General features: G+C 38.9%; 2 protein-coding genes across 13 annotated transcripts in view; one reads left to right on the top strand and one right to left on the bottom strand.

The window, feature by feature from the left end:
• LOC124787743 overlaps positions 1 to 4,099 on the bottom strand; it is a 55,867-nt gene extending 51,768 nt beyond the window's left edge. For 2 of the 10 annotated variants that reach the window (XR_007016004.1, XR_007016005.1), the window contains exon 1: positions 3,483 to 4,042. The gene's annotated coding sequence lies outside the window, so the exon portion shown is untranslated. Of the gene's footprint in view, positions 1 to 3,482 lie in introns of all 10 variants that reach the window. The other 8 variants (XR_007015999.1, XR_007016001.1, XR_007016003.1 and 5 more) reach the window with 8 other exon arrangements.
• Positions 4,100 to 4,123: 24 nt separating this feature from the next.
• The window catches only part of LOC124787742 (N-acetylneuraminate 9-O-acetyltransferase), a 254,809-nt gene continuing 232,967 nt past the window's right edge, over positions 4,124 to 25,965 (top strand). For 2 of the 3 annotated variants that reach the window (XR_007015998.1, XM_047254605.1), the window contains exon 1: positions 4,124 to 4,503. Coding sequence is in view for 1 of the 3 variants with exons in the window: in XM_047254605.1 (XP_047110561.1) it covers positions 4,362 to 4,503 (142 nt within the window). In the remaining 2 variants the exon portion in view is untranslated. Of the gene's footprint in view, positions 4,504 to 24,164; positions 24,367 to 25,965 lie in introns of all 3 variants that reach the window. The other variant, XM_047254606.1, reaches the window with a different exon arrangement.

Genomic DNA, 25,965 nt, shown 5'->3' with positions numbered 1-25,965 from the left:
ACTCAGTGATAAAGCTGCTTTATAAAAAGGGAGAAAGGGATAATGTAGATATTTTTAGACCTATTTCTATGCCATCAGTGTTTGCAAAAGTTACTGAAAAGGCTATGTATGTAAGGATAATTGATCATTTTATATCACATGATTTGCTATTAAATGCACAGTTCGGCTTTAGAAGTTGTTTAACAACTGAAAATGCTACATTCTCTTTTCTCTGTGAGGTACTGGATGGGCTAAACAAAAGGTTTCAAACACTTGCTCCAGAACTTGGACCATTACGGAATACAGGGAGTGGCTCACAATTGGTTCAACTGTTACTTTAGCAACAAGCAGCAAAAAAGGTCATTATTCACAATGTTGATAACAGCTTTGTGATGTGGGGCCTGAGTAGAGTACTGTCAAGTGGAGGGGGGGGGGGGGGGGGGGGGGTTGCCCCAGGGATCAGTATTGGGGCTACTCCTTTTCCTTATATATATATATATATATATATATATATATAAAAAAAAAAAGAAAGATGATGAAACTTACCAAACAAAAGCGCTGGCAGGTCGATAGACACACAAACAAACACAAACATACACACAAAATTCTAGCTTTCGCAACCAATGGTTGCCTCGTCAGGAAAGAGGGAAGGAGAAGGAAAGACAAAAGGATATGGGTTTTAAGGGAGAGGGTAAGGAGTCATTCCAATCCCGGGAGCGGAAAGACTTACCTTAGGGGGAAAAAAGGACAGGTATACACTCGCACACACACACACATATCCATCCACACATACACAGACACAAGCAGACATTTGTAAAGGCAAAGAGTTTGGGCTTTGCCTTTACAAATGTCTGCTTGTGTCTGTGTATGTGTGGATGGATATGTGTGTGTGTGCGAGTGTATACCTGTCCTTTTTTCCCCCTAAGGTAAGTCTTTCCGCTCCCGGGATTGGAATGACTCCTTACCCTCTCCCTTAAAACCCATATCCTTTTGTCTTTCCTTCTCCTTCCCTCTTTCCTGACGAGGCAACCATTGGTTGCGAAAGCTAGAATTTTGTGTGTATGTTTGTGTGTCTATCGACCTGCCAGCGCTTTTGTTTGGTAAGTTTCATCATCTTTCTTTTTAGATATATTTTTCCCACGTGGAATGTTTCCCTCTATTTTTATATATATATATAAAAAAAACAAAGATGAGGTGACTTACCGAACAAAAGCGCTGGCAGGTCGATAGACACACAAACAAACACAAACATACACACAAAATTCAAGCTTTCGCAACAAACTGTTGCCTCATCAGGAAAGAGGGAAGGAGAGGGGAAGACGAAAGGAAGTGGGTTTTAAAGGAGAGGGTAAGGAGTCATTCCAATCCCGGGATTGGAATGACTCCTTACCCTCTCCTTTAAAACCCACTTCCTTTCGTCTTCCCCTCTCCTTCCCTCTTTCCTGATGAGGCAACAGTTTGTTGCGAAAGCTTGAATTTTGTGTGTATGTTTGTGTTTGTTTGTGTGTCTATCGACCTGCCAGCGCTTTTGTTCGGTAAGTCACCTCATCTTTGTTTTTATATATAATTTTTCCCACGTGGAATGTTTCCTTCCATTATATATATATATATATATATATATATATATATATATATATATATATTTATTTATTTTAATTTCACAGAAAGGGCATATGATTAGTGAAAATGAACAGTTCAAGTTTCTAGGTGTTCAGATAGACAGTAAGCTGCCATGGAAAGCCCACGTTCAGGATCTTGTTCAAAGACTTAATACTGCCATTTTTACTATTCGCATGGTACAGAAGTGAGTGATCATTCGACACAAAAATTAGTCTACTTTGCTTATTTTCATTCACTTATATCAAACGGTATTATATTTTGCGGTAACTCTTCCCATTCTGAAAGTATATTTTTGGCTAAGAAACAAGCGGTTCAAGCAAAAACTGGTGTAAGTTCATGAAACTCTTGTCGACCCCTGTTTACGAGTCTGGGTATTTTGATATTGGCCTCTCAAAAAATACGCGCTTTCAAATTGAAACTGAAGAGTTTCCTCATGGGTCACTCCTTCTAGTCTGTTGAGGAGTTCCTTGAAAAATTAAGCTGATTCTTATTGTATTGTTGATTGGGTTTACTTAAACTTATGGACTGACTTTTTTCGGGTCCAGAAACATTTATTTTTATCTATTATTACTTTTATGTTGTAATTTCATGTACTGGCACGTTCGCTGACCATGGAGATTTGCTCCTCAATTTGGTACTACGGAACGTGATGTGTAAATAAATAATGTGTAAATAATGTTAACGCTACATATAAGCTGACTCATTCTGCTTCATTTTGATAAGAGAATCGTTCAAATTATCTATGGAATGTGTAACTAACTAGCTAGTTAAATGCAAGCAGATTCAGAAGGATGTAGGTTGCAGCAGTTATTTGAAGATGAAGAGGTTTGCACAAGATACAGTAGCATGGAGAGCTGCAGCAATGAAATCTCTGGAGTGAAGACCACCACCACCACCACCACCACCACCACCGACAAAAACAACAACAACAACAACAACGAAGACAAAAATTATGGCCTAATGGTATGAGGGTGGACTAGAAAATGTGCAGGAGTAATATGGACATTTATAGCTAATAACTGATGTAAGGAGAAGTCTCTTGGAGGTCTTTGTCAATAAATGGATTCAAATGACCTATGAAAATTAACAAACTCTTTTTTTTCCTTTTGGAAATGTAACACCTCTACTGGAAGATGTAACATAGTTTTGTGAAAGCAATAAATAGAATGTAAGAATAAAATATCTGCTGATAAGAAGTATGGCCTCATAAGTACCTGTGATTAGAGTTTAATGACAAAATAATAGCAAGGTTATTAGAGATGGAGTTCAATACAGCCTTGGACGAAGATAGTAAATGAAATTTGGTATGATCTTGTTTAAGGAACAATTTCAGCACTTATCTTATAATTTGCACCAGCTTTCTATGGGAATCCATAACGTAAATGCACCACTCAACTTGATAAAAAAAAATACCATTGGAGATTGAAAATTGTGAGTCAAGGGTTAGACATTAACATTCGCCGGACAGTAATGGTCACAATACACAAATCGATAGTTTAAGATAATGAAGCAACCACAGTCAGGAGCTAACCGTGTTCACTTTCCACAACCTGTTTATGAGACTTTAAGGATCGATCTAATGTTCAGTGCACTAATACAGGTTACCTTCCCGCTGTTTTCCTTATACAGGACTACAAATGAGGAATGCGGATATAATTCTCTGGAGTTTTACTGTCTTGATCTCAATAAACACTAAGCAATAATTGCGATCAAGACTATGAAAAATATTATGCGCATACACTACGATTGACGTGTTTTGTACCGTAGCAACCTTAATGTATCGTTACGGGTCCTGGTGCGTTATTGCAACTGAATTACTACCTCACATGTCATGAAATGAAATAAGAGTGAAATAATTACATGTGGGGAAAGAAACGACTCACCTCGATTAATGGTGTTTAGACATTGTCCAAATTGGTTGACCGGAATCGCCCTGGCAAGCAGAGGTAATTACTCTGTAGCCGAAATAATATTCCAACTGATTTAACACATAAACTGCAGAGTTATATAAGGTTATTTCATCTTTATTTGAATTCGTTGGACCTGGTCGCATATGCGAACTTATTAGATCAGCTTCTTGCAAAGGGAGACCATACACCTTAGTGTTAGCCATTCCTAGAGTTCCACGTACAATTACGTATGGCATTTCTGTTAGAAAAGTTATCTGCAAACTACACGAGACGAAATGTTCCTTTAATGAAACACTGGAATCAAACTCTACAACATCCCAATCATTTCAAACGTAGCCAATACAATTCAGATGAAAACAAACACATCATGGACGCCGGCTGATACCATAGACTTTGCTAGTGCCGGCGAATGTCAGATGCGCACCGCATGCATATTTCCACTCTATGTATTTACCCAATCAAAAATATCTTCGTACTTTATTACAAAATGAACGCCAGTTTGGAACATCAAATATGTGTTACATTTTAAAAATCTCTTTGCAGCAGTAGTATTAAATGAGCAACTACAGTTCGACAAGACATACGAAGACAGCGAGTGAAAGGCTCGTCTTTCGCTGCATCTTTGAGCAGCTGTACAGTGTAGCAGATAAATAGTAAATAATGCTATCTTCCTACAGTCTGTCTGTGGTTCGTTGTTATGACAGTTGGGGAGTGGGAACTGTAAGTTATGGTCGGTGGTCATGAGTAGGCGAGTGAAACGAGATAGTCTTAAATTTAGGAAGAGGGACGATGAATAGCATGCTTGTTACGGTTGCTAATAAACACCTGTCTCATTTATAGTGATCAAATACTATGTCGTCCGATTCATTTAGTGAGCATGGGAAGTCAGCAACCGAGATTATACAACAGATTAACGCAAAAAATACAAAAATACTTGCGTGTATTCTCGTTATTGGATTCATTGTGTATCACGGTTTACTGCATTGGAGATACGGTAAGTGTGTCTCTTAAATATTGACTATATTAGGTATGCATTTCATGAGATCGTAGGTGAGCCACTGGGTTTTCTGTCGATATTTCAGTTTCTTTCGTACATTGTGTTAATGGTCTAACATACAGTAAGACCTCAACCAATAATTTTTCAGTAAATTAAACCACCTAGACTACAGAATGGTTGGCTATCAGTAAAAACATTATCTTTTGATACCTGTAAATATTTTGGAGTAAGTCGGCAGTGTATACATTCTGAGACAGGGTTAGCAACGAAAACGTGTGTGATGATTCGTTTTCCTCATTTCAATAGTCAGGCAGGTTGGCTGTTGGGAATACCCAGTTTTTGCCTCGTCTCCCCAATTACTCTGCCTTGACGTTTCTAATTTTTCGCATTTAGTAATAGTCTTTCATTATAGTCTTCCCAGATGACCATTCTTTCACCGAAGCTGTTCGGTTATAATTGTGTTTTTATTGCCTCGTTTCTATTTAGGCCTATATCTGTTCTTGGACAGCCATTTACTGTCAAGAAACACTCTGCGTTCACTTTCATACACTAGCATAGGGTTTGCATCCACCTAGGTTTTCATTAATGTCTCAGCAAACATTTTTGTTCAACGGTGTGACCAAGTTCTTTGTCAAAGACATCTTTTGGATTTTGTTTCGGAAAGCAGTACAAACCTAGGCAATGTTTTGTCAAATCAAGGTATGCTGTTGCATTCTGCTGTTACTAATAAGGCATTACTTATTGCACAGTCTTCCGATTATAGTGCCCATTGTAGAGCATTAATTTAGGTGCAGGGATTTTGTGATCCATGGTTTTTGTAGCAAATTTCTATAAGTCCAGCTGCCGATATTGTCAAACTTTCTCCTATTCAGATGCACATAATGTGCTTTGGGGCTTGCCACTTACTTATCCCAAGGTTCAAGTTACTGAGTCCATTACAATGTGGGTGTTTCTTCAACCATCATAATGTGAAGATGTTTTCCGACATAACTGCAAATTCATTTATTGATTTTTTGTTAAAAAAAGCCATTGCTTCCTCTTAGGTAATATTAATCAGTGGAAAACCATCACTCTGTATTTGAATGACGATTGATCGGTTGTCCCAGTAAGAGTTTTGAATGCCCTTGCCCCACATGCATAGTTGATGTATGACTTACGTAGCAGTACATGACAAACAACGGAACACATTGTTAAGATTTGAGCTGTTTCCTGACATGGCAAGGATGGTGACAAGAAATCTAAGAAAATGCTAAATCTTAAAGATTTTGTGTATAAAATCCCATAACAGTCCAGACCACAATATTTTAACAATCATTGATTACTAGATTTGTCTGAAGAAGCATCCATCTTCAGATAAATGAATAAAATGAGTGCAGTGTCTAATCACAAGATTGGATGCAGACAGATTGTCATCAATACAACACATTCTTGTCCCCAAACCCCCTAACAACCGGAAAAGTTTTACATGTTACAAATCGATGAAACATGATGTAAGAAATACCTTTCATATTCAAACACTTAAGAATATATTATATCACTTAATGTCTTTATTCAGTCTTGTAATTAGACACTATACTCATCTTATTAATCGATCTGAAGATGGCTTATTACTCATCTGGAATTGGTAATCAGTGAGGTAGGTAGTTCCTTGTTCCACGAGCCATTTACAGAATAATTCGTAGTAATGTGGAATGAGCCATTTTACATTCACATCACAAACTGATTTGTAAATATAGCTAAATGCTGAACATTTATAAGTGGTTTTTCCCCCCTCGCAATGCTTCACACATTGCAATATTAGAAATTCTTGTATAGGATAAAGAGAGTTATTCAGGAGAAGCTTTTTTCGCTCAGTTTTCAAATTTTACTTTGTTAGACATTTTCTATCCCAGGGTGAGTGATCAGAAATTGTAATTGCAGCATTGTGCACCCTTTTTGTGCTTAAGACAACCTTACTGTGGAATAATGAATATCATTTTTTCCCTCTAGTATTGAAATTACGTAAGTTATAGTCCTTTTTGAACTGCAGTGGATTATTTACAGCACACTGCATCAGGGAATAAATGTACTGTGAAGCAGTAGTCAGAATGCTCAGTCCCTTAAACGGATGTCGACAAGATGATTTCGGGTGAGCACCACATTATTATTATTACAGCTCATTTTTGAGCAATAAATACTTTCTTGAAGATGAGTCAACCCAGAACAGTATTCCATATGACGTTATTGAATGAACATATGCAGAATATGTTAACTTTGATTCAAAGTGCAGATGTGTCTGAGCTGAGTTGCTTTGGGTGCTATAAAATGTACTTTTTCCAGTTTAGATTCTTATCAGTATGGACACTAAAGACATTTGAAGTTTTCCACACCATGTTGTTAGACTTATCATTGGCGTAGTACACCTAGATGTGCAGAACTGAATATGTTGTCTTTTTAAAATTGAGGATGAGGCCATTTACAGAAAACCAGCCAATAACACTTTAAGAACCTTGTTTACCATCTCTTCTGTCACTAGTTTCATTTGCAAAAAGAACTAATTGCACTTGTTGTATGTTAGATGGGAGATCGTTTACATATAGGCCTATGAGGAACAGTAGTGGACCTAAGGTTGAGTCTTGGGAACACGATTTCTCTCCAGTCAGAATAATGTTCATGGACAGCAGTGGTTGAATTACTAAGTATAACTTCTGAATTCTTTGAGGTGTGATATTATTCATTGGTTAACTGTACCATCAGTCCCAATAAAACTTCAGTTTATCTAGGACAATACTGTAATGGACAAAACTATAAGGAAACACGAAGCAGAAGTCAGAGTACAGAACTGCAGCTAATGCCGGAATTGGGCTACAAGCCATGGACATTGACCGCAGCTAGTCATCGCCCATGCCTGGTCAGCAGCAGCAGTCTTTGACGCAATTCTGTGCGTCAGTGTCATGGGGTCAGCCTTCGAAAAGTCACTTTGGCTTCATTGACTTCTGTATTGTCAATGCGTGCTGTGTGTTTTGCCAGACCCTGGCCATTGCCCTGTTCTAGAGGGTTCACAGTGGTTCACGAATGTAGCCCTTTCACGAATTTAGCACCAAGAAAAATCATTTAAACCCTGGCCCTACTAAGTACATTATGTTCAGCATGGTAAGGCCACCCATTAATCCTTCTGTGTGACAGTCATCACTACGAGTCTACTGAAGCTGCCTTGAAGTCTTCACTGTAACTGTGCAACCGCCAAATTGTGATCCACAGACCATCCAGTCTGGACAGCTTGAATAGCACCACTACCCTCCAGCTCTTGGCACAGTCTTTAACTCCAGGCAGTGCCATTGCTACACCACTGGGGCACTGCATTCTACAACAAAATACAGGATGTCACTACCTTGCTCCGCACTGCAGTTGCAGCTTTGCCGCATGTTGAGTCTGCGCTGTCGTTATCAAGTCAGCAGAATGTGTCTGAATTCCTCAGTGTAAGCAACTCGCATCCCTGCACCTTTTGCAGTTACCTCACCAGCTGCTTAGGATGGAATATTATATGAAGAAGAAACTGTACTTAAATGACTACTAGCTGTATAGAACAATTAAAGACTTGTTCATGTTCATGGAGGAATCAAGTTGAATGGCTGAACAAAGGGCTGTGCATATGTGCACTGCTGGTCTGTGTGCCGCTTCCCCATAGTCTCACCTGTCTTCCAAACCACCAAAGGAGCTTACCACACCCACAGGAAGACTAGAACCCACCCTGACAAGCAAGAACTGCGCATGTTTCACTACTGTTTCCTTGCAGGTATCTCTGGTCCACTACATTTTGGCACCCAGTGGGGGGTGATTATGTCTGCACCTGTTATAATATAGTCAAACAATGGAAAATCCAGCATGGAATATAAAAATACTCTTATAATACTGTGGTTCACAAAGTCAAATGCCCGAGATAGCTACACAGAAAATACCAACCGGCACTATTTTATTATGTAATGCTTGTAAAATTTGGTGAGTGAACATGTAAAAGGCATAAGTAGAACAACTCTTCTGAAATCCAAACAGTGTTTTGCTGAGAATGTTATTGTTGCTCAGGTTGGATACCATTCTAGAATACATCACTTACTCAAAAATTTTGGAAAATTTGTCAGCAGTTAAACATGTCAGTAGTTTTTGACATCTCTCTTATAATCTTTCTGAAAGAGGGGTTTAACAATGGCATATTTCAGTCTCTCTGGAAAAATACCTTGAGTTAATGATGTGTTACATGTTTAGGATTAGACAGGGCTTATTGTATGAGAATAAACTATTGCAAACATCATCAAAACCAGATGAATTTTTATTTTTGAGTGTCTGTATAATTTTCTTAATTTTAGAAGGAGAAGTTGGTAGCACATTCATATGATTGAATTTTATGAGAGCTACTTTTTCAGTGTATGCTGTGATTTTTCTCATGAATTGGTTGTCCTTATACTTAATACTGCATTTGAGAAATAATGTATATTTGTTACCTGTCACTCATCAGTTATAGCGATTCAGTTAGTTCAATAGTGATGTTATACTGTCCTGTAGCTGGTTGTTCTTTCTCTCATTTCACTACATTCCATATAGCCGTAATGTACGTTATCAGAAGTGTTGATTTCTGACATTGTGGGCATGTTCCTTGATTTTTAAATAACCTTTCTTAGTAACTTTGAATAGTTTTTTGTGTACAACTATTGCAGTATATCTGTTTGTTCTTGCCAACAGATTCATTTCCTTTTTCCTTTCACAAGACACTTTAATCCCTCTAGTGATTAATGAGTCGTGGTTTTTTACACAGCTGTTTAGTGTCACTCTGATTTTTAAAATATTGTGATCTAGACTATAAAGAATTTTATATAAACAGTCTTTCATGTTTAACATTATTAAGATTTTGCAATTATATAACACAGCATTTTTAAGTTCACCTCACAATTTTAGATATTTAAAATGCGAAGTGTGTCGGTCTCCTCCCACAGCCTTTAATCTGTATTCACATTCATTAGATTTGTGTAGTCTCAACCAAATTCTTACCTTCAAACATAACTTGGGGGAGAGAGAGTGAGTGTGAGTGTGAATCTTTGCTTTGTCTGCTGGGGCGGGGAAGGTGGGCCCCTATCACTTTAGTTTTACAATAGCTCCAAATTAATTTTATTGATCCATACTAATTTAATGTCTCAAGTCATAAAGTGTGTTATTGGTTTACATTTCTTCAGTTAGAACATTGACACTATGAAAACTATTTATTGAGGTTATGAATTAAATCATGAAATCAGTTTTATAGTGTTATGAAGTTTGAATAACTTAGTAAAACATAATTCAGTTTCTAAGAGAACTTCTGCACCGGTTCTATTACTTGCCTATTTTTGTAGTGTAGGCCCATATTAATTTACTTTGAAGTGTATAAAACATGCTTTCATCCGGTATTTTAATACACATAAGTAGAACAAATGATTAAAGCTTTTACTAGAAGTTTAAAGCACCAAAGGACAATGGCGGTCTCTTTGTTTCACCATCTCACTTATCACTGTTTGGACATCAATCCTCTCTTCTTGATGAATTGTCATGGAGAGTGTATTCAGATATGCCTCTTTGTATTCCTTAGACATGTTTTGATTCTGTTAAGGGTGTAGAAACTGTGCTCATTTGTGGCCGTTGTCACTTGGGGCAGAGTCACAAAACATGTAGATAGGTTTGATGCTCATAGAAGCTTTCAGTACATTTTGGGGCAATTGCTCCAGTCATCTCAGACATTGATGAAAGAATTTCAACTTGGCTGTTGTCATTGTTACATCTGTGACTAACGGATCTGAAGCATAAAATGAATACAGTTTCACAACTTCATCAAAGATACCTATGTTTTCAGTGTTTGATGGTAGAAGACAATTAAAGCTGTTAAGAAGTTCACAAAGTGTCAAGAACCGTCAACATCATCACTGATATCTTGATTTGCACGATGTGCTTGCTTGGTAAAAATGCATGGGTTTTTTTTTTTTTTTTTAAAACTCCATTGGCCGAAGCTAAGTTCCTGGCTTCTAAGAAATGCTGGCTCAGAATATTGTCAATGTTTTCTCTCATTGCCAGCAGTTCCCTTTTGAGATTCGTGGCAGTGTTGATTAACTCTGCAAAATATATATCTTGTCGCTGAAGTTGATGACAGAGGGATTCACCCAGCACAAACAATTCAGAAAGTATAACGGAGCAAATGACAGAATGTTCATTTGTGATGGCTACTAACAAATTCTTGACTCTTCCTCGTAGCCAAAACTACACAACAATGTATTTTGTCTTGTGTGCTGTAAAGATGCTCAGTCCATCTAGTGAGTGTGGTACACTTCAAACTCCTGACTTGAACATCATTTAATGATTCAAGGACATCGTTTAATATTTACCTACGCTTTGGTGGCCCAAAGAAATTAGTACCATTTCCAGCATTTTTAGTGAATACCTGATAAGTGGAATGTTGCACGTTTTGGTGACTACCAGATTAAAATTAAGAGCTGCACAATGGGACTATACAGCTAAAGGGTAGTCCTGTTGTATGAATACATGAGCCCGACGGGCTTTTTCAGCCACAGATGCAGTACTGTCATAGCCCTATCCTTGTAAAAATGACACATCAAGACCAAATTTTACAAGTTTTCATATAAAGATCCAGCTAATCCATTGCCACTCGTGTCACACTGGAACAAATTGTGTGAAATCTTCACATATCTTGAGATCCAGGGAAATATAATTGGCACAAAGAGAGTTACTCTTATTCCAGCACCATCTGCAGGAACCGTGAAGCTATTGGCATCATCAGTGTGCTGAAAGCCTTCTCAGGAGTTGGTTTTTGATGAAATTGATGATCTGATTTTGGATTGGCGCTCTAATATAATTGTCGCGTTTACCAGTTATGTCCAAAATTGCACATAGGTTTTCATCATCTTTAGTGGAGTATTTTAGAATGTCATGAAAGTTACCCATGTTCTTGTCATCTTTTTTGTCAATTTTGATAGGCCTCTTGATGTCCACAGAGAATCACCACTTCGATGATAGTGACTTTATACTTTCTTTTTTTTCCACCTGCTCCACCAAGTCTTGGTCCAGGCAGTTTTTTATATCTTTTGTCTTGTTCATGATCATGTGAACAAAATTGTCACCATCGATGATTACAGCAGCTTATGGTAAGTGTTTCTCCCACAGAAGTTGAAATATGTGAGAGCATGCTTCCACTTTGAAAACCTGGAGGTTACCAGGACTCCAACATTTTTGTGGCTTCCATTACCCAAAATTGTCTTTGTGAAAAGTGCACAGTACGTAAAGAAGGTACCACCCTTTTTTACTCCATCCAATTTAGGTTGAACTTATGATATTGGCTGCTTTGCAAAGTGAGGGGAAATTTATAAGTTGTTGGGCACAGAATGGATTTGCAAATGTTGTAGCTTCATAGGGTCATCAACTTTTTCATTATATGATAGGAAACAATAATAGCTGGTGATCGGCTGTCAGAGCTTGATGTGTCAATAAAATGTATTGATTTTGCTTCAGGACCCAACAAAGACAATCTTGAATTACCAATACTGAACCAATTTTTCAAAAACAGCTATGATGGTAGCTGTGGTGGATAATCCATTTTCCTGTGCTGAGAAGACAGTTGAGATTTGGCCAATCTCAGCTGGATACAGGATAGGTGAACGTGGGGTTCCTGAAATGCAGTTGTTGAATGCTACCAGTCCTTTATGAATAAGTTCTGGGTGTGCTTCGGCAACCACTGTGTGCTGCTGTGAAACATTGTATATCCAAATGCACAGATTTCTTGGCTTTGACCTCTCTGTTCAAACTCTTTTTTTTAAATCCTCGACTTGTAGGTGTGCTTCGTGCTGATAAGGTGCACAATTGCTGGTAGTATTAAATCATTCAATTGTCTGCTAAGGTGTTGTATGCTTCAGGGGTCTAATGGATATAGAGACAACCGAATCAAAACCAGTGTGTGTAGTGAAAGGAGTCATAAAAGTGAAAAATATAATGAAGGAACTCGGTGGCCAGGTAAGGAGAACTGGCACCTTCACTTTAACATTCAGCACACTGCCACCACCAATGACCTATATTTCCTAGCAGAAGATTCAAATAGCATCATTATGGTGCTATCGTTGATGATGACTTGGGAGTCCAATGCGAAAGCCAACTTTGTGCCCGCAGGTGGGGCAAGCATATATCATCCTGAAAGAGGAGTTCATCATAAGTGCTTGTCTCCACACTTGTTTCACAGATAAGTTGTTGAGCCACGTGCTTCGTGGAACTTGCTGTCATCCTTCATGAGTTTTCTCCAACTGCTGTGTGGTCTTCAGTGAGCTGCTCGGTTGCCACAGTCAATGTTAAATGCATTCATATCATACTTGTTGAAGTCTTGAAAGCACAGTGCAGGTCTTCCAGGTAGTCTCTCGGTAAGTGCTACTTCACTAAGTAGTGAGTATTGGGGAAGACAGGAGAGGTTCACGTAATATAAGTGTCTTAACCACTGCAGGCAATGTTCCTGGATAGTGGTAGTGATACTCAGGAGCCTTGGAGGAATTATGACAATCTCATTTGTCACATGGTCCCTTCATGTTATGTGTAGAATATTTTGTAAGTGCCACAAATCAAAGGCATTGAGCTTACGCTCTTGTTTAGCATATGGTGTCCAGGCCTCAGCACCATACAACAGGGTACTTAGCACACATGCTTGATAAGTGAGTATTTTTGTGGTCACCAAAAGGTACTGGATGTCCCATACTCTCATGCAGAACTTCTGAAAAGTATTTGCCGCTTTTACAATATTCACATTTATTTCGTCATCTAGAGAGAAATCTTTCCACACTAATGAGCCAGGAGCAAAATTTGTTGACTACACAACAAGGAGCTATACTTATGGCAGGTGTTCCCATGTATTCTTGCACAATAATCAGTCTTCTTCATATTCACAGATGTAGATAAGCCTTTAGAACAATAAACATTTGAAGGTTGTCATGAGTATGTGCAAAGAATGTTGAATCATCAGTGAATAAAGGTATCTTATATGTAAACTCTCATGATAGCGCTTGGATATAACTGATGAGATGGTGTAAAGTTACCAGTCTGTTTTGCCCAAAGGAAGTTTGGAAAATAAGGAAATGAATATACCAAACAAGTTAGGTGCCAGTACACAACCTAGACGAAATCCTCTTTGCATAACAAATGGATTTGATGGGCTTCTTCCATATGGTCGTGAAAAGCCCTGATCAGCGGAAGTTTCACTAGTGAAGTGTGTAGTCCATCCATGCCGATTGTGTCACATTCCTTATTTAAATTGAAGAAGGCACTGAACAGTGGGGCCTTCAGCTTGTGGCACTTTTTCTCAGTTTTCGGAATGTGAATATCATTTCAATAGGTTATTGCTAATCATGAAACCCCCATTGAGACACAGGGCACACATGCTCATCAAGGACCTCCAGTCGCACAGCACCACATGGGCAAAAACTTTACTGGTGACACTCAGCAGTGAAATACAACACTGGCAATTGCAGTCGTGGTGATTGCTTTTACCTTTGTATAGAGTGACGATGTTGGCATCATGCATGCCCTGTGACACAGTACACTCAGCCCAACATTTCAATAAAAGGTTACAGAGCTCTGCAAGGAGCAGCATCAGTGTGAGAAGTTGAGTTTGGCTGTTGCCTACAAGAACATTTCCCCACATTTAAGTTATGCAAACAGCTCTCTGAATCTCCTCCTTGATGGGCATGGTGACCATCTTATGGTCAGTTCACAATTGAGAAATTTCTCTTACTGTTTTTGGGCTGATATTAGCCACATTTGAGTAGAGATTGGAGTAGTATTCCACCTATTGTTGCAATCAGAGAGACTCCTATGTAGTGACAAACTTCACTCAGAACCTCTTGAAAAGAAGTCATTGTCTACTGTTGCGTATGCATCAGTCACAGCAGATTTGCACCTGGATTCATCCTGTTATAAGTGTATCCTTCCCAGTGTACCCACAGAGCATCCCTTCTAGTCTTTCACATCCTTGAAGAGTAAATTGCTCTAGATGATGTGTGTCTTCAATTAAAGCTAGATATATCATTATCTTGGATACTAAGCAACAACATACCAGTTGCAAACTGCATTTTACATTTTTACAAGAAAGTAGGCTTTATAACAAAATCTAATGCCAACTCCTGTGTCAGTACAGGGGCAAGCACAGAGGTTGTCTTTAGCAGCAATTCTGGACCTGGGTACCACTGGCTGTGCTCTGTCTCTCAACCGATATGATGAATTTTACCTCTGTCAGTCTATTAAGACAATTCCTCAAAGTACTTTATGTGTGATGTCAGAGGGGGAGGGGGATGCACTTTTTAACATAGGTGCCGCTCCCAGGGGATCTCCAGCTGTGATGATTTTCATGCTGGTATACCATTCTCTCTCTCTCTCTCTCTCTCTCTCTCTCTCTCTCTATCTATCTATCTATCTATCTATCTATCTATCTCCACACCAATTTTCACAGTATTCTTAGATATCTTGTTCCTCTTTTCTAATCCTATCTTGTGTGACATATTACTGATATTAACTAGAAGTATCAAGCAACCAATTTTTTTTTTGAACATTCTCTCTTGCTTTATTTCTCTTTCCCAGATCCATGAGAACTGAAGGAATGATAACTTCCTAGTTTAGTCTCTTTAAATTGGAATCTTTATTTTCATAATAATAATAATCTTCAACAACAACAAAAAACAATTGTCATGTATCACAATGGGAAGTGGAGGCCGTGCCTTCATTTTCTGCTACTCTAGCCATGATTCTTCGACAGTGACACAATTTGGAAAAGCAGTTCCCAGTTGTCATAAGTTTAGGTTGCATAAATGTCATCTCTTGGACTGTGCCTTTGTTTAGGTTTCATAAATTCTTCCTCATTCTCTGCCTCAGGTGATACTTAGGCCCTTACCATTTTCCATGATGCTTTTAGTTGCATGCACACTTTCCATGCACTCTAGTTGAGGTGTGGTGTAACATGTTGTTCCACCTCTTCCTCACAATCAGGTGGAATATTTTCATCTAAAAACATTGTTTAGATAGTTAGCATGTAGAGAACTTTCCACTGTGTGTTTGCTGATTTGATGAATGTACAGAGTCGGAGCGAGATACAAAAGCACAGAATGTCACCAAGATGTGACAGCGATTGGGTGTCTCCACCTACTGTGAACGGGTCAGTTATGGTTTGGTGTTGGAGCTTGGTGATGTTTCGGAAGGCAGAAACAAGAGGTTCTGCCTATGATGATAATGCCCAGAAACAGTTGAAAGAAGCTGAAGAAAATTATTGTTTTCTTGTATTCTGTTCAGTGGTTTGGTTTGGAGATGTTCTGATTAATAAGAGATCTGTTCTTACAGTGTTGTATTTCTTACATAATAGCAGAAAAGTACAGAGCAGTTATGTCATTTCGTATCTTGCATACTATAAAGCTCTCTTCCCTTCCTCGACCCGCTGCAGACGGTGAAGAAGTCAGACAACAAGAGTTGGTGGGACTGCATAGCATGTCTACTGCCTCAATAGAATTCTGGAAAGATGACAGCATAAGAAAATAGTTAAGATAGAAACATCAGCAGTGGCATCACAGTGGTAGATAGTTTGGAAGGTAACACATTTTTTATTTGATCAGTACAGCTATGAATGGCACTGTTACAAGCCAGAGGTAGCAGCAGACCTTTTAACTGGTGAGAGTCACTTAATCAGATTTAAGTTGACCTGCATCTGTTCATCTGATCTTCCATCAGGGATGAGACTCACCAGGAATGTCAAATTGTTGTGTACCCCTTCAGTAGTTAACCCAGTGGTGTTGAGACATCAGACATGACGTCTAAGATTGCATTGTTTTGGGTACATAAATTACAGTACATGGTGAAGAAAGCTCAATGCTTGACTGTCATCGGACTCGCTGAGATGTGCTAGAGCTTGTAGCCTCATCTGCAACAAAATGTTCATTACTGGTGCACTTTCGGGTGCTGGTTGGTATCCAGGCTGTAAGTATGCATAACAGCACAGCTCGGAGCACCTGAAGAGAGCTGTCATTACTTGCCAAAATATTATGCATAAAATGGAATAAACACCCACAGCATACCATTAACGAATCACACTGAGAAATCCTTAGAGTTAACAACATTAAATGTTGGTGCAAGGAGCTTATTCGGAAACCAGGTGGGATATATCAGTTGCAGACCCCCTACATCCAGTACGCTAACTACAGCATATGAAAGCATTGCCCTGTCTGCTATGCATACATGATCTTCAGGAGGTGCATGTGTTGTTAGTGGCATCCACAGAGTTCTTAGAGTAATTTGTGATGGCAGTGTCTATCGTGTGGAGCCACAGCTCTGCTCATTGAGCACTTAACCTTATTGCTCACCATCTATTCCCAAATGAGAATCAAGAAGTTTGGTAAACATGGGTGTAGCATGCATCATCCACCAGAGACATTTATCAAAGTCCTTATAATCGAGGGTAAGTCGTATTGTCCTTCACACCTAAGAAAGAAATGCAGCACTTGTAACATCATAATAGAATGACACTTTGTTTCACAGGATATTGTGAATTGTGGTTTATTAGTCTCATAACATACATAATTTAAATCATTTGATTCAGGTACAGGAGACACGTCAAAATTCTGGTAAAGTTTTATCATATACATACAAGACCTGATTTTAACAAATGGTACCATATCAATAATACAATATAAAAATACACATACAATAAAAAAATAACAATTAATTACAACAACTGATTTTAACCAATGGTATCATAATAATAATACAATTTTGTTACACTTACAATAAAAGACTAACAATTAATTACCCCTTGCTCAAATTATCATGTCATCCTCTATGAATTCTTCTACTGAATAGTAGCATTTCTCCCACAGAATCTGCTGTAGCCTTATTTTTAGACTCTCTGGCTTCATATTAAATATATTTTTGCCCATTAGCTTGTTGTATATAGTCATCCCCGTATACTGTGGAGTTCGTGCATATAATTTCAAATGCTGTGTGGGTAACATAAAATTTATTTTTATTTTTTGTGTTGTATGTGTGGTTAAAATGATTTTCCTCAAATAATTTTTGTCTGCTGTGTACAAAGATTATAATTTCATTAATGTATATGGAGGGAACTCTTAGGATTTGCAGGTTCCGAAATAATGGGCGACAAGATTCTGTTTGTTGTGCACTACACATGTATGTTATAATTTTCTTTTGCAGTTTCAGTATTCGAGATACACTACTTGAATTTCCCCAGAAAATGATACCATACCTAATGACAGATTCAAAATAACTATGATATGCTATTTTTCGTGTACTGATGTCAGTAGAGTTTGCTAGTATTTGCATTGCAAATGCAAAGCTGCTTAGTTTATTTGATAGGAACTCAATATGTGTACTCCAGTTTAAGTTGTTGTCCACATTTAGTCATAGGAATTTGACTGTGTTAACTTCTTCCATAGGATGATTGTGATGCTGTATTTTAAGATCCACACATTTCAAATGTTTGGTTTTGAAATGTACCATATTGGTTTTTGTGATGTTCAGTTTTAAGCCATTTAACTGGAACCAGTTTTCTAGAGAACCCATTGTGCTCACAATGGAGCTCTGAATTTTTTCTGCATCATCTTCAATTAAAACAGAAGTGTCATTCGCAAACAGAACTGACGGGGAATTTATATTTATGGGCAAGTTGTTTACATAGAATAGGAACAGGATTGACCCCAAAATGGAGCCTTGAGGCACACCTTGTGATACTGTACTCCATTTAGAATAATAATTCACTGCATTTGATGTGACACTTACCCTTTGCTTTCTGTTGTGCAAGTATGATATGAGCCATTTCAGAGCTTTGTCCTTAATCCCATATTTGTTTAATTTGTAGATAAGCAAATCATGGTTCACAGAGTCAAATGCTTTTGAAAGATTGCAGAAGATACCTGCGACTTTACTCCTCTGCTCCAATGATTTGCATATTTTCTCAATAAAGTTATTTACCGCATCCAGTGTGTTTTTTCCTTGTTGGAATCCAAATTGGTTACTTACAATAATATCATTTTTTACGATAAAAATTTTGATCTGATTTGCAGCTACTTTCTCTAACACTTTTGACAGAATTGGGAGAATAGAAATAGGGCGATAGTTTCCCATATCTTCCCTCGACCCTTTCTTGAACAGAGGTCTCACTTCGGCATATTTTAACACATCAGGAAAGCACCCCTGTTCAGAAGATTGGTTTATTATTTTAGCTATTATGTCATATACTGCTTTAATCACTTTACTTGGTGTCCCATCCCACCCAGCAGAATTTTTATTTTTTAATGACAATATAACATTTTTCACATACTTGATTGTGACTTTTTTTAAATCTGAGAGATACTCAGCTTCTTTGTCGAGTCCAGAGGGACTTACTTTACTCTGATATCCTGCTACATCAACTTCTGACTTTGCTACATTTATGAAGAATTCATTTAAACACTCTGATATTTGAGCTGGGCTTACAACAACATTATCATCTACTTTAATCTCAGTTATTTCATTACTACTGACTTTAACACCTAACTCTGATTTGACAACAGACCACACTGCCTTTGCCTTACTATTATGTTGTAAAATAAACTTATTGTTTGCCATTTGTTTTGCTGCCTTTACAACTTTTTTGAATATGGCTTTATAACGTTTCACATACACATGTCTGTTTTTGTTATATTTCAGTTTATTATGTAGTTGCCTCTTTCTGCCACTAGGAATTTTTATATCCTGAATTATCCATTCAATCTTCCTAGTTGTTTTGTTACATTTGGCAACAGATTGTTTAAATCTTCTGTGGTAATAGATGCCATATTGTCAACTGACTTTGTTACATAATTTTTTTGCATAAATGAAAGTGAAAGAAGTGATAGGTTACCAAAGTTTGGGGCAGTAATTATCATACACACCACCAGCATATGCCTTGTGTCTCACAGCCATTTGTTAAAAAAAGTCATCAAAAGGAATCTCTCATCACGTACATCCGAATCGGGCATGAGTACATGTACTTCATATTATATATGCAATGGCAAAGCTTCCTCTGAACCCTAATACATGTCTGAAACAACAGGCGTTCTAAAGAAGAACGTATAGTGTCAGGAATTGAAAAGTTCAGCAACTTTTCAATGATTTAGACATTGAAGTACCCCTGAAAAAACCAAAAACTCAACTGCCATCTCCCCTATCATAAGGTGAACAACTCTATGGCAGAAAGAATGGGGAAATGAAAACCCTCACAGATTGATAGTGTCCACACCTCATGCACAAACGACAGCCAACTTTGGCATCTTGTACCAGAATGCAGCATCACGTGGGATGCAAACAACAACCTAGAGGGGGTGGTGAAGGGGAATGGATAGTAGTGTGCGGGTGGGGATAGAAATGAATGCTGTCTGGTGGAGCGTGCAGGGACTAGACTCCAACAGTGACAGTGTCAGGAAGTTGTGGGGCAGGGAGGTGGGAAAAAAAGCACAAAAAAAGAGAGGAGTGGTTAAAGATGGGCAGGTAAATTGGCAGAAGGTGGCAAACAAAGAGCTTGGGAGACACAAATGGGGAGGAGATGAAAGGACTGAGGGAGTGGAAACTGTTGAGTGGGGAGCGTGGGGGTAGTATGTTACCATAGGTTGAGGCCAGGATAATTACAGGAGTGGAGAATGTGTGTTAAGGATAACTCCCATCTGCGCAGTTCTGAAAAGCTGGTGTTGGAGAGAGGGATCCAGGTGGCTCAGGTAGTGAAGCAGCTACTGAAATAAAGTGTATTATGTTCAGCTGCATGTTGTGCCACCAGGTGGCCTTCTTTCCTCTTGGCCACAGTTTGGCAGTGGCCATTTGTCCTGGTGGACAGCTGGTGGGTAGTTATACCTAATAAAAAGCTGTGCATTGACTGCAACAGAGGTGGTAAATGATATGGCTGCTTTCACAGGTGGCCCGGCCCCTGATAGGGTAGGATAAACCTATGACAGGACTGGAAAAGGAAGTGGTGGGTGTATGGATTGGGCAGGTTTTGTACGTCTGTCTTCCACAGGGATATGATCCTTGTGGCAAAGGGTTGGGATGGAGAGTGGCATGGGGATGTTGTGGAGGTTGGGTGGGCAACAGAACAGCACTTTAGGAAGGTTGGGAAGTATCTGAAGTAGGATGTCCCTCATTTCAGGGCATGATGATAGGCAGTGAAAGCCCTGGCGAAGGATGTGATTCAGTTGTTCCAGTCTGGGACGGTACTGGGTAATAATGGGGACACTCCTTTCTGGCTGGTTTTTGGGGGTAGTGGGAGGATTGGGGTTGTGAGGGGAAATAGTATGGGAAATCTGTTTGCGGACTAGGTCTGGGAGATAGTGCTTGTCTGTGAAGACCTTTATGAGACCCTCAGCATGCTGGGCAAGTGAGTTTTGTCACTGCAGTTATGCCGTTCTTGGGTAGCCAGGCTATATGGGAGGGATTTTTTGGTGTGAAAGGGATGACAGCTCTCAAAATGCTGGTACTGTTGTTGGTTGGTGTGTTTAATGTGGTCAGAGGTGTAGTTGGAGCTAGGTGGTTAACATCTAGATGTGTGCAGTGACAAAAACTCCCTTGGTTAGTATGTTGAGGTTCTCACCAAGGCCTTCACAGAGAGGCCCTATCTCCAGACCTAGTCCGCAAACAGATCTCCCGTATATTTCCCCTCACAACCCAACCCTCACACCATCTCCAGAAACCAGCTATGAAAGAGTGTCTCCATCATCACCCAATGTCAACCCAGTCTGTAACAACTGAACCACATCCTACACCAGGGCTTTGATTACCTATCATTGTGCCCTGAGATGAGGGACATCCTACCCGAGATACTTCCCACCTCTCCTAAAGTTATCTTTTTTTAAAATATGCATATTGTGTTCTCCGGGTTGCAATACCTCCTGCTCCATGGACAGAGTTCTTGAGAGTCTCAATGTATAAGAAGAGATCCTCCTCCTTAACAGAGGACAAGAAATGTATCTCAGCTCCATCAAAAGGTTTTTCTTAGCCATTAACCTTTCCTTCTTTTAGTCTGCCCTCACATTGTAGAGCAGGTGCAGTAGGACCAATAAGAATGTAAGTGTCCTTTTTTTTATAGCTTGATCTTTTCACCAGATGTTGTCACAGAGATTGAATCGAGATTCATCAAGGGAAGCCATTATGGTACCCCTCACAAAAATAGGAAAGTACCAATATTTCCACCAGCAGCAGTTTCTGTACTGTCACACTCATGAGCTACACAGTAAAAAGAAAATAATAAAGTCTTTCAGAACTGTCCTCACATTACTGAATTGAAGAGACACCCCCAAGCAATTTTAAACAAGAGAATGGTGTCCCCTAAGGGAACATTGAATCATTCTCTTTACTATTGCTATCTACAGTGTAATTAGCACAATGAAGATTTTGTTTTAATATCACTATAGTCACTTACAAACAAATTGCTTCTCTTAGTACTTTGCATTCACAGCTCGCCAATTGCTTCACAGATTGGAGTAAAAGACAGGTTTTACATTTTTAGTTCATAAAAATTGTACATTCGTTTTGATTGATTCCACCACAGTTTCAATAAATCAAAATGTAGCTGCATTTAAATGATGCAGTTCTTCATTTTCGTCAGTTGGTCAGTTTCCTGGGTCTCATATTTGCCCAAGTGTGGTAGCCATGTGATCCTCTGATCAGTCTTCAAGCAAGATCACTTAAAATCTTTAAAATTTTAAAGTGCCTCAGTGGGAAGCTCTGGGATGCAGACGGGTGCTGTCTAGAATAACGTTAACTGAATCGAAATGCAATTTGTTTTCCACCCTTTAAAAAAATTAACCCTTTAATAAGATCCATTTGGACTGTGAGAGTTCCGTGTATACTTTAGCCCAGACTTCATATCTAAAGATGTTCAATGCAGTACATTATGCAGTCATTATGTATACAAAAGGGGTGCACAGAGCAAGTGCTATTTGTATTCACTGTGGCGTAGCTACTGAGCTGCCACTTAGTGTCTGACGGCAGCTCCTGACCAAGGCAAAGTCAACCGCAGAGACAATAGTGTCCATTTTCATTGCTCATCGTCTCTTCAAGTGATTAATCCTGAATTACTCATGAGCTACAAAGCCATTACAGACTGGAACAAAACAGCTCTTAGAATGACACGATAAATATCAAGGGACCTGGTATTGGAGCAAGCAGACACACGGCTGGTAAGGAAATCCAGGAAAAATTTTGAATTTATTGTGTACAAAAGAATTGATCAAGATAAATAAATAAATTTTACCTATCAATTTACATTCCATTGTATTTTAAATGAATGTGTAATGACACACATATTGCCAAGCAAGTGGTTTTACAGGACTGTTCCATTGTTTTCCCAGCCACTGCCCCTGGGATTACCTCACCAGCACAATTCAGCATCTTCAGTGCTGGATTATAGGTAATCTTGATGATTCTCAAACATATGCGATGCGCCCATACTGGGATTTTCTTCCCCTGCTTTGACTTGAAGAGCATCCTGCAGAAATTCTAGGAAATGTATGTAGTAGAGAATTTTGTTCAGAATATCAAGAACACCCTGTTTTCTCTACAGAATCAGGGTAAAGAAGTGTTTTTTATACAGGGCGTATCAGAATTAATGGCAGTGAGATCGTAGAGGCAGCAGCCAAGTATGCTTGTGATGAAAATTCAGTGACCTCAAGTGTGATCTACCTACAGTCAATTACATCAGTGATGAAGAGGACAGTCATCAGTATGTAGTGAAAGTGGTTGAAAATAAGTGAAAATAAACTTTCTTCATTTCTCTTCACCCAGTGCCTTTCTCCTGCTTAACAAAGACCCTCCAGACTTCAGTGCATGTGGTGTCGGTGTAACAGTGCACCATATTGTAACTAAATATTGTTTTTGTGTTGATACGAAGACGTTAAGTGGTTTGGGTTGAGACATGAACTCTGTTGTGAATGACAGTTGAACAAATGTGGCTCAGTTCTTAAAATTATGCGATGAATCATGACTCTTATTATGGCGCAGAGAGCTACTAGGGCTTCTGTAGGTGTAAATAAATCAATGAGGCCATTCAGCAGGCTCTGCAAACTGTAGGCCTGGCAAACAAAAAACATTGTGCAGCAGTTGTGATGGACATTGCAAGCACCTCTGACAATTTATGGTGACCTGCTCAGTTTGGTTACCACAGATGTCTCTGGGTCCCAGCATGCCTTTATTGTAGTTTCATGGACCACTGTAAGAGTCCCAAAGTCAAATGGCTTGCTTGTAACCAGGAGGTAATAAAAATTATTACCGTGGGCTCCCCAGTATTCTGTGATCTGAAAGTTGAGCTGCTGCTGGAATTGTTAGATGAGACTGATGAAGTTGTGACTGCATCTTGGTGAAGTCTCTGGGGTAAACCAGTCCATAAGCTAGGTAATAAACCTATTAACCTAACGTAGCACTGTATGCTGGTATTTAGGAGTTTTCCTTGATGACAAGAAAAACTTTTCAGTACAATCTGACCAATGGCAGTTAAAATCGTGCACAAAATTACCAGTGCTGGCACTGCCAGCTGCAACGTATCCTGGTGGCTGTAAAACTGTATAACATTGTGAGGTAAAGAGCGAATTGTGGTGCCTGAAAATATTCTAATTTAGGAGTTGGTGTGGCCGCTCGGCCTGCTGGGGCACGGCAGCAAACACATGGTGCCGAACGTTAGCCAGACGAGAGGGGCAGCCCCAGCGCATGGTCCAGCTGCGTGGTTGAGAATTCCATTGTGATGCTACGTCGATGAAGGAGACACGCTGGGAGTGCCAAAGATGGTGGACGTCGTGAAACCTTAATGGCAGACATTTCACAGTTCGTATAGAAATTAATAGTAGCCAGATGAATCATGATACCTCAAAAAGAAACTTGTACATTACCATTATTTGCATGATGATTCTGATGGTGTAATCAGAATTTGAATATATTTATTAGTTTAAATTTTAGTATGTGACAATAAATTATACAAGTAATACCCAGCAACCAATTTCCAAAATCTAAATGCTTCATCCAATTTTGTCGCTCTACGTGTCTTTAGAAAGCTATTAGTGTAAACCTAAATTGGTATGAATTACAGGCATGTAACTTAAATAGTACATGAGTTATTGGAGGTCAAAGTGGCAGATTACTGTCGATCGCGTCAGGCCATAAGTACTCCACAGTTACACAAAAAAAATGGTAGCAGCATACTTGTAAATATATTTATTTGTCTACCTCTTTGTTTATATCTGATATATACTATTCATGAAGAAATTGGTTAATATTTACTGTGTGTTAGAAAGCACAGAGACATTAGGCTATTGGCCTACCTTTTGCTTCTTTTCTGTTGATATATGTTTATTTAATTGTTTATGTATTTAATAATGTGTGTTAGAGCATGTTCATGGTCCAGTCATTGAAATATTTATTTAATTTCAAGTTATTTAAATGTAAATCCAGGATTTCGCATGGGTTTCAATATGTTTGTGAGTGTACATTGACTTGGAGACATGGAGGAGCACTCTAGCCAATCCCCAGTGCTTGTTACTAAGGGAGGCAACTACTGAAGTGAATGGAGTGGGTAGTTTTGCCCGTGCGGCAGTTCTGGACAGGACGGCACAGGACACAGGAAGTGCTGGATGTAACGGCGCGACGGACGCTCGGTCGTGGCAGAGACTTGGAGAGAGTGGAGTGGTTTGCACATGGTTGCGGCAGATAGAAATACTTTTGAGTGCCGACTTGTGCACTTGCGAGATTTCCGTGGCTTCTGCAGTGTGGATGTAGTGTGTGTTTAGAAGTGAATATCTTGCAAGCTGTGTTGTTGTTCATAACTAATTACGTGCTGTAGAAATCTATTGTTTCCCTGGTATTCAACTTATGTTTTATTTGATTGCTGGACCATTGACACCAGCAAGTGTTTCGCAGAAATATACCACATTCTCAAAAGTACTTCTACTATCGTACTCATCATTTAAAGTCATTAAAATAGTACATGCAGACTTTATTTAATTGCAATCTTCCATTTATAAATTTCTATATTAATTCACAATTGCCAAGTGATAAGAATCTTTGACCATTCGATTCATGTATGTATTCATATTGTATACTGTAGACTCAGCAGTACTGGGCTTGTAACGTGGCAACTAAGTATCCCAGTAGCTAGACAACAAAACCAGCCAAAACTTTTAATATTGCAACTCTGAGTCGGAGGGTATGTAGTTGAGGGCCACCACAGGAGTAATCACAGACAATGATGGATGACATAAAACACAGTACAGAGGTGGAGTTGTATATTTATAATGAAAAATGGTACATATTTCACCAAATGGAAAAGCTCTGCGCTGCTGCGGCTCTACAGAGTCCTTGTCCAATCCCGAATTGACTATAGGAATGTGGTTTATGGTTCGGCAGGGCCCTCACCGTTGCATTTACTCG

This window comes from Schistocerca piceifrons, chromosome 3 (genome assembly GCF_021461385.2).
Source record: "Schistocerca piceifrons isolate TAMUIC-IGC-003096 chromosome 3, iqSchPice1.1, whole genome shotgun sequence".
Lineage (NCBI taxonomy): Eukaryota > Metazoa > Arthropoda > Insecta > Orthoptera > Acrididae > Schistocerca > Schistocerca piceifrons.
Note: the sequence above shows the minus strand (reverse complement) of the source record. Positions and strands in the feature narration are given on the sequence as shown.